Here is a 9,200-nt window from a genome sequence, read left to right as displayed (position 1 = left end):
CCGCGCCGTTTTTCAAATCTATCTCGGACGCTGATTGGACGGAGCACAAAGCGTCCGGATACATTGACGTAGCTTTTCGGGGAGGGCGAATGCAGCTGGCGCAGCCCAGAACCTGGCCCGTAAACGGCACTCCGTGGCCCGACAGCTAGTTTCCGTCCCGGACCATCGTTGCGGGGTGTGATTGTGTCACCGTGACGAATCCAGATGTTTAGTCAAACACGGTGACGTCAGTCCGGGCGTGCCCCTTTTAGAACATTTCCAAATGACAATGAATATAAGTTATCCGCTGACAATGCTGAAACGTGATACTTCATTGCAATACCATGGTACATGTGCAAAACCATGCTTATCATGCACTATTTTTCTTTGTATATTTTTTAACGTTTTAGGCTACATTTATTCATTTTGTAGACGCTTTTATCCAAGGTGAACAAAATGTATTTATTGATTGTTTTTATTTTCTTCCTTATTGACGGTGTAAGTTGTGTAATTGTTATTAACTGTAATGTATGTTTAAGGTGTTTTTACGTATTATTTATCGTTTTAACTATGCCATAAGATCCTATGTTCTTTTCTCCCTGCCCAGGGACTACAAATGAAATGTCGCTCTTGTCTATAGTCCCTCTTAAATAAACTATTAAATACATGAATACAATTTGTATATAGCAAACTTTTCCATCTGCCTTTCATAAAGCTCTTATATCAAACTTTTGATTTGCATCTCTTCTTGTTCAGTTTAATACATTTGTCTATTATTTAATCCAACTGATCTTAATCAATGAATCATTTGGGACACCTATAGATTTCTATAGATATTGATTCTATATACAGTTTCTATATAACTTGTTTGCAATTTCTGATATGGATGACCAAATGTAATGAATTCTTTTTACATAAGTGATTTATAGATAATAACCACCACTACTATGTTCAAACTATGTTCTACGTGTGTGTCTGTGTGTGTGTGAGAGAGAGAGAGAGAGAGAGAGAGAGAGAGAGCTACAAATTTGCTATTTGTGCAAATACTGTAAAGCAGAATAGAGTATAAGGGAGAGGAAACAGATTGATCAGAGATGCATCAGTAAAAGGGAGACAGATGGCATCAAATACAGCATTTTACATTACAGTATGTATGTGATACTGTAAACAGATTACCATGGTAGAGACTGCCACATTACTGTAACTCAACCTTCATCTGTAAAGGTCCACTACAGTATATTCAGTCAAATAGTCAAAATCATTTACTGTATTCATTGCCAGCAAACTCTGTTCTAGAACAGAACCTCATGGCTGTGCTTCATCACACCTTTTGATAACACACTGGATAGATACTATTACAAACATTATGGATTCAATTACTTCTAATGTGGCAACTGTAGCCTGTATTACTGTAATTATTTCCGCAACAACAGTGATTTGAAACATGTATCTTGCATTGTTTGCTGTTGAATGAACTGATTGTCAAAATCATTTGTTTGATGATTATGGCTTACAGCTTATGAAAATCAATATTGCTTAGGTTTTTAATTGGGGTTTTCATAAGCTGTAAGCCATAATCATCAAAATTATAACAAATAAAGGCTTGAAATATCTCACTTTCCATGTAATGAGTCTATATAGTACATTAATTTCACCTTTTAAGTTGATTTACTGAAATAAATGAACTTTTGGACGATATTCTAATTTTTCGCGTTTCTCCTGAAGAACTTTTATTTTTAAGAGTGTAAAGTAGCATGATGCCAACTGTATCCTAAATGAAGAGAATAAATCAAAATGCCCCATTTAATCTGTTTTAATGTGGGGAAAAGAGCACAGACTGTGAGCTGGAATGAGTCCTGCTCTCGTGTCCTGTGAGGTTTGAAGAATCTGGCTATTGGGCAACATTTCCCCCATAATGCAGCTGTAAACATGAAGAAACCTGCTGAGACTCCAGAACTGCTGGAGGTTTCATTTTCCTTCAAATCTGTCAGTGAGTCACTCTCTCTTTTTCTGTTTCCAGACTGTCCCGCTCCACGCCGCATGAATCTGGAATATTACAGGAATTTCTTTTTGCTCAGATGTTTCAGTTTTTGTTTGATTTTATTTGCCACGCGTGTGTTTTTAAATAGCCCAGTTCTTTCAGTTTGTCGTCTCTCAGGATTCCTCACCTCATTTGACCGGGTTTAAGCAGTCTAGTGAACACACACTGACAGTCAGCAGAGGCGTAGATGAGGGCTGTAAGTCAATCTGCTGATATGTGAGTCACAGTGGAGTTAAACATCTGGTTCTGTTAAATACACCGGATGTCATTCAGAGTTTGAGTCACAGCCATTTAAAAAAAGTTGTGTCAATGTGCATGGCGATAGAATCTCTTTAACATGTTAATTATTATAATTCAAACTTCCATTTACATAACATTTAATCATGCAGATACATTTTGTAATTTAAAAAATATATATTTTACATATAGCCTATATATAAAATGAAAATTTCAGTGACTTACAAACGTGGCAGTTACAGAATATATTATACTTTGAAAGAATAACACCGCACTCACGAACAACAAGGTGCCAGACAAACAAAACTGAAGATCTCAAAAGATAAATAAAACTGTCTGCACACTTGAATCCAGGCCCGGAGTGGGTAATCGGGAGAATTCCCGGTGGGCCGCTTCACTTTTGGGCCGGTCGAGGAATTTTTTTTTTTTTTTTTTTTTTTCACATTTCAATGTCACGTTAGTTACATAGGCTACACACGTTTCGCATTCTGACACCGCAGCGCGCAGCCTCTGCATGGGTTGTACCATGTGAGGGAGTTCTCCCCTCCCCTCCTATAGAGTTGGTTGGGTCCATAGTCCGTCTTTTCCATAGACAGTAAAAGAAAGGTCTTTTCCAAAACGTTTTCTCAGGTAGGCTACCGCGGCACCGCCGGCGCCTACCGATAGCTGGGCCGGCCCTACCGTAACGCGTCAGGGAGGATGGATGGGAGGAAGAGGCCAGGAGGTATTGAAGCTTTTTTTAAGCCACAGAATAAAACATTTTAAAAGATAATTGCGACTTTTTATCTCACAATTGCGAGTTTACATCTCGCAATTCTGACTTTATTTCTCAGAATTGCGAGATATAAAGTCAAAATTGCGTGAAATAAAGTCGCAATTGCGTGTTATAAAGTCAGAATTGCGAGATATAAAGTCAGAATTGCGTGATATTAAGTCGCAATTGTGTGTTATAAAGTCAGAATTGCGAGATATAAATTCAGAATTGTGTGAAATAAAGTCGAAATTGCTTCTTATAAAGTCAGAATTGCAAGATATAAAGAAAAACTGCGTGAAATAAAGTCGCAATTGCTTATTAAGTCAGAACTGCAAGATATAGAGTCAGAATTGTGTGATATAAAGTCACAATTGTGTATTATAAATTCAGAATTGTGTGAAATAAAGTCGCAATTGCTTATAAAGTCAGAACTGCAAGATATATAGTCAGAATTGTGTGAAATAAAGTAGCAATTGCGTGTTATAAAGTCAGAATTGCGAGATATAAAGTCAGAATTGTGTGATAAAGTCGCAATTGTGTGTTATAAAGTCAGAATTGCAAGATATAAAGTCAGAATTGTGTGAAATAAAGTCGCAATTGCTTCTTATAAAGTCAGAATTGCAAGATATAAATTCAGGACTGCGTGAAATAAAGTTGCAGTTGCTTATAAAGTCAGAACTGCAAGATATAGAGTCAGAATTGTGATATAAAGTCAGAATTGCGAAATATAAAGTCAGAATTGTGTGAAATAAAGTTGTAATTGCTTCTTATAAAGTCTAAGTGAATTATTATTTAACTTTTACATTATTTGTTAACCCATGGTATTAATACAAACTACACAATAGTAAGAGCTGAACTGTTGCTTCATTTATCCAATTTAGAAAAAGTGCTAATTTGGAATTCCACCATGGAAAAAGTGGGCCGGTCTTGGGCCTGAAACTCCCGGGCTGAAAAGTGGCCCCACTCCGGCCCTGCTTGAATCCTTTCAGCAAATTTAATAGCCAAGCTTTCGGTCAGACGACCATCCTCAGGGCATACAGACAATCAATGTAGCAATCAACTTAACTGTGTTCAAACACATCAGGACAATCAACAGTGATTACCACACCTGTGGAAGCCAGGTAGGAGAGTTGTAGTCCAATGGTGGGAGTTGTAGTTTTTCTTTAACTTACCCAACATATTGAGTTATCTACATAATTTACACATTTACTCCCCATAGTGAAAATCCCCAATACAAGAAACAAACAAAAGTACAGATATACAAAAATACAAGCACATATATACATACATACATGCTGTATAAGTACATGAAGACTGCAAGAACATCAGTAAAAACCTTCATAAACTGCAGTATTCAAGACTTATAAAAACAGTACAGCTGTGACTATAACATGACACTCATGTCGAAATCCACATTTAAACCTTTGGGATATAAGGCATCCAAAGTATGAATCCAGTACAGTTCCCTTTGGCATAGCACTTTATCAATGTTGCCACCAGATAATTTAATCTGCTCAATTCCCTGAAAACGGAGAGAAGAGACTGAGTGAGCACACTCTGTAAAGTGACAGGCCACAGTTAGGGTCAGCACGTCTGATAGAGCTTTTATGCTCGCTTATCCTCTGTTTTAAACTACGTGTGGTCTTTCCCACATACACCATGTCACAAGGACATCTTAAAATGTAAATAACATTCTTAGTTTTACATGTAATAATGCCCTTCACATTGTAGCTCTTACCGGATCTGGGATGTTTAAAGTTACAGGTCTTGTGTGTATTATTACATTGGGCACAATTGCCACAGGGATAGTTACCATCCCTAAGAGGTGCTAAGAGTGTTTGGGTAGGAGCTGATCTTATGCATGCTTTCACTAACCTGTTGTGGAGGTTAGGGCCCCGTCTGGACACAAACAAAGGTGGATCCTTAAATTTATCCTGAAGAGAAGAATCATCAGATATTAGGTGCCAGTATTTCATAATGGTGTTTTTAATAATAAAGGATCTTGGAGTAAAAGTAGTTATGCAAAAGACAGAAAACTTTTTATCCTTTTTAACACTCTTTTTCAAAAGGTGTGGCCGTGGTGTGGAGAGGGCGATATTATATGCCTCTTCAATACTTTTAGTGGGATACCCCCTGGCTAGAAATCTTTGCTTCATATCTATAGCATTCTCCTTGAACTCTTCAATTGAATGGCAAATCCGTCTAAGTCTATAGAATTGACTCTTAGGCAGGCCGTTTTTTAGGGCACTGGGATGCGAGCTGCTTGCCAAAAGGAACGAATTGCGATCCGTCTCTTTACGATAGAGGGTTGTGGTCAATCTACCATCTTCTAGTTTGATCCACATGATCCACTCACCTCAATAGGATGAGCCCAGATCTAAAATTAACTGTAGAATCTGACTCCAAATGTGTGCATTTCTTAGACATGTAAACATTTATTTAAGATAAATTTAAGGATCCACCTTTGTTTGTGTCCAGACGGGGCCCTAACCTCCACAACAGGGTAGTGAAAGCATGCATAAGATCAGCTCCCAAACACTCTTAGCACCTCTTAGGGATGGTAACTATCCCTGTGGCAATTGTGCCCAATGTAATAATACACACAAGACCTGTAACTTTAAACATCCCAGATCCGGTAAGAGCTACAATGTGAAGGGCATTATTACATGTAAAACTAAGAATGTTATTTACATTTTAAGATGTCCTTGTGACATGGTGTATGTGGGAAAGACCACACGTAGTTTAAAACAGAGGATAAGCGAGCATAAAAGCTCTATCAGACGTGCTGACCCTAACTACCCTGTGGCCTGTCACTTTACAGAGTGTGCTCACTCAGTCTCTTCTCTCCGTTTTCAGGGAATTGAGCAGATTAAATTATCTGGTGGCAACATTGATAAAGTGCTATGCCAAAGGGAACTGTACTGGATTCATACTTTGGATGCCTTATATCCCAAAGGTTTAAATGTGGATTTCGACATGAGTGTCATGTTATAGTCACAGCTGTACTGTTTTTATAAGTCTTGAATACTGCAGTTTATGAAGGTTTTTACTGATGTTCTTGCAGTCTTCATGTACTTATACAGCATGTATGTATGTATATATGTGCTTGTATTTTTGTATATCTGTACTTTTGTTTGTTTCTTGTATTGGGGATTTTCACTATGGGGAGTAAATGTGTAAATTATGTAGATAACTCAATATGTTGGGTAAGTTAAAGAAAAACTACAACTCCCACCATTGGACTACAACTCTCCTACCTGGCTTCCACAGGTGTGGTAATCACTGTTGATTGTCCTGATGTGTTTGAACACAGTTAAGTTGATTGCTACATTGATTGTCTGTATGCCCTGAGGATGGTCGTCTGACCGAAAGCTTGGCTATTAAATTTGCTGAAAGGATTCAAGTGTGCAGACAGTTTTATTTATCTTTTGAGAATATATTATACTAAAATTCTTTCCTTACAGCTTGAATACATACATGTTATTGTCTCAAAGTTTTAAGGTAACGTAAATGTTTTGAATCATCATGAATTGTGGCCTCTTATACAGCTAAAAGCATCATCTTGAGAGGAAGCATCATCACAGGCTATCAGCTCTTTCTTCATGGATTGATTTCATCCAAGATGTTTCACTAAGTGCTTTGGCTTCCCTCTGATAGATTACATGCTTAAAACCTTTGAAACCCAAGAGCTGGTCTGATCATATTCTAGAGTCAGACACTCAGGCTAATATTAGTGCTCGAAGCATCCTCTGTATGGGTCTCTTGACTCTTGATAAACATAAAATAATTGATCACAGTACTAATGAATTTTAAAAAGATAAGAATATTTAAATGTGGAGCCTCTTGTGGTTAAAAAAAAAAAATATATATATATATATGTATATATTAGAAATTCACTAGATGGCGCCATTGATGCACAAACAAGACCACAATAGAAGGAATCTGATCAATTTTTAAGGACATTTTTCTCAATACTTGGGTCACTTTTTCAAAACTCACAGTTCTTCTAACCAACTTCCAGCTTGGCACAGCAGTTAATTTCACATTCAAAATGCTCTAAAACTTCCAAAACCTTTTATTCATGACTCTAATCAAGTCATTCTGCCAACGCAAGGGGTTTCACCCAACAAACACACTTGTCACTCATAAATCAAAAGCCTAAAAACACTAACAACAACAATTATACAATGCTTTCTTGGTTTTTAGTATTTAATTTTTGATATTCAGAATATATTTTAATGTTGCATTAGAAGCGAATTGCTGTCTTATTCAATTATGTTAAGTTTTGAACTTAAGGTAAACAGTTTTGAAAAAACTCTGTATAGAGTTTTGCTGGTGTTTGTTGGAGTGAGAAAATATTTTTTTAACATTTTGTGCCAAAGCAATGATAAATGATCCACAGTTGAGCTCACATGGACTGATACTGTGATTACTGTGTGAAGAGTTTTGAAATAAATTTAAATAAATCATGCTAAGTTATGTTTTTTGAAAGTGTAATAATGAAGAAAGTATTCTATGATGGCTAGGTTTATGGAAAGTCCAAATAAAACATGAAAAAGTGTGTGTGTGTGTGTGTGTGTGTGTGTGTGTGTGTGTGTGTGTGTGTGTGTGTGTGTGTGTGTGTGTGTGTGTGTGTTGCCATGTTCACCCTTCATGTCACCCTTCAGGAGGTTTTCAGTTTACATATTTGCTTTGGGGTATATAATATTGTTTTATTTTATGTTTATTTTATATTCATTTTTTATTCATTCTTATCATGTTAAATCTACGAGGTGTTAATAAAACTGGTCTCCAGTGCTTTAGTTATTTTTAGTGAATCAAACTGAATTCAGCCTGTGGTTGTGTTGTAATCAGTGGCATAATTTTTTGTTATAAAAATGAATGAATGAATTAGCTAGTTAAGTTAAATGTAAAATATATATATATATATTGTTCATTATGTTTTAAATAGATATAGGTGTTTAGAGCCAATTACTGGATTGATTCGAATTTATGCATTTAAGTCATTAAAACGAGTGTAAACACACAATAATTGTACTGAATTTATTTCTGTTGAAATCTAAATTTTTCTTATTATTTGTTAACAAAATGCTGAGGGAAATTATTTCTAAAATAACTGCATTTATTAAAATCTCATAGAGTTTAGTCTAATAGAATTGGAACAGCTTTAAGGAACCACTACAACTCAGAATCCTATCTGGTTAGTAACAATTTCCACTTAGGAAAAATACCTTTTTAAATCTCAAGAATTAAGATATGAAGTGTCTGTAATAAAGCAGAGCCACAATTCCTGAAAATCCCCATCCCCTATATTCAGATTGCTTGGTTCTCATGCGAGATCTGGCAACCATGATGGATGTGTGTGTGTGTGTGTGTGTGTGTGTGTGTTTGGGCAGGGCTGCAGTGAAGCGCAGCTGATGTAGGCTATGTGATTCTCTGCCAGACGCGCGCTTATATTTTGGATCTTGTGTTTTCAGTGGAAATCGGTGAGATATTTCGAGCTTATGATTTCATCCATGCGTGTTCATGACGGAAGCGCGTTTATCTTTTATTCATTTGTGGAGACCGCAGAGATTTGTGCCGTGACTGACATTATGCGCTCGGAAACCGGAGGATGCTGATGCTGACATTCCCATCTTCCACCACCGTCCTTCTGGTTTAACGGGAATTACTGCGCTCATTCATTTGTGATCCACTCATCTCAGACGGGAGTCAATATGTCCATGAAGTCAAAGACCGGCGAGGCTGTGAAGGTGGTGGTTCGGTGTCGCCCGATCAACCGTAAAGAAGAATCGACGGGTTATGAGAATATCGTGCAGATGGATGTGAAACTGGGCCAGGTGGCCCTGCGGAACCACAAGGCGGGTCCGGGAGAGCTTCTCAAGACCTTCACGTTTGATGCGGTTTACGACGCGTGCTCCAAACAGAGCGACCTGTACGACGAGACGGTCCGGCCGCTCATCGACTCGGTTCTGCGCGGGTTTAACGGCACCATCTTCGCGTACGGACAGACGGGAACCGGGAAAACGTACACCATGCAAGGCCAGTGGCTGGACCCCGAGCGCCGCGGCATCATCCCGAACTCGTTCGAGCACATCTTCACGCACATCTCGCGCTCTCAGAACCAGCAGTACCTGGTCCGGGCCTCGTATTTGGAGATCTACCAGGAGGAGATCCGTGACCTGCTCA

At 37.9% G+C, this 9,200-nt stretch overlaps 1 protein-coding gene across 1 annotated transcript in view; it reads left to right on the top strand.

Annotated features, from left to right (window-relative positions):
- The first annotated feature begins 8,405 nt into the window (after positions 1-8,405).
- kif3ca (kinesin family member 3Ca) overlaps positions 8,406-9,200 on the top strand; it is a 26,328-nt gene continuing 25,533 nt past the window's right edge. Inside the window, exon 1 of the mRNA XM_084091847.1 lies at positions 8,406-9,200. This exon is cut by the window's right edge and continues 959 nt beyond it. Coding sequence (XP_083947973.1) covers positions 8,729-9,200 — 472 coding nt within the window. The 5' untranslated portion in view covers positions 8,406-8,728.

This window comes from Abramis brama (genome assembly GCF_963993115.1).
Source record: "Abramis brama genome assembly, chromosome: 18".
In the NCBI taxonomy this organism is placed as follows: domain Eukaryota; kingdom Metazoa; phylum Chordata; class Actinopteri; order Cypriniformes; family Leuciscidae; genus Abramis; species Abramis brama.
The sequence above is the reverse complement of the archived record's forward strand: the minus strand, read 5'-3'. Positions and strand labels throughout refer to the sequence as shown.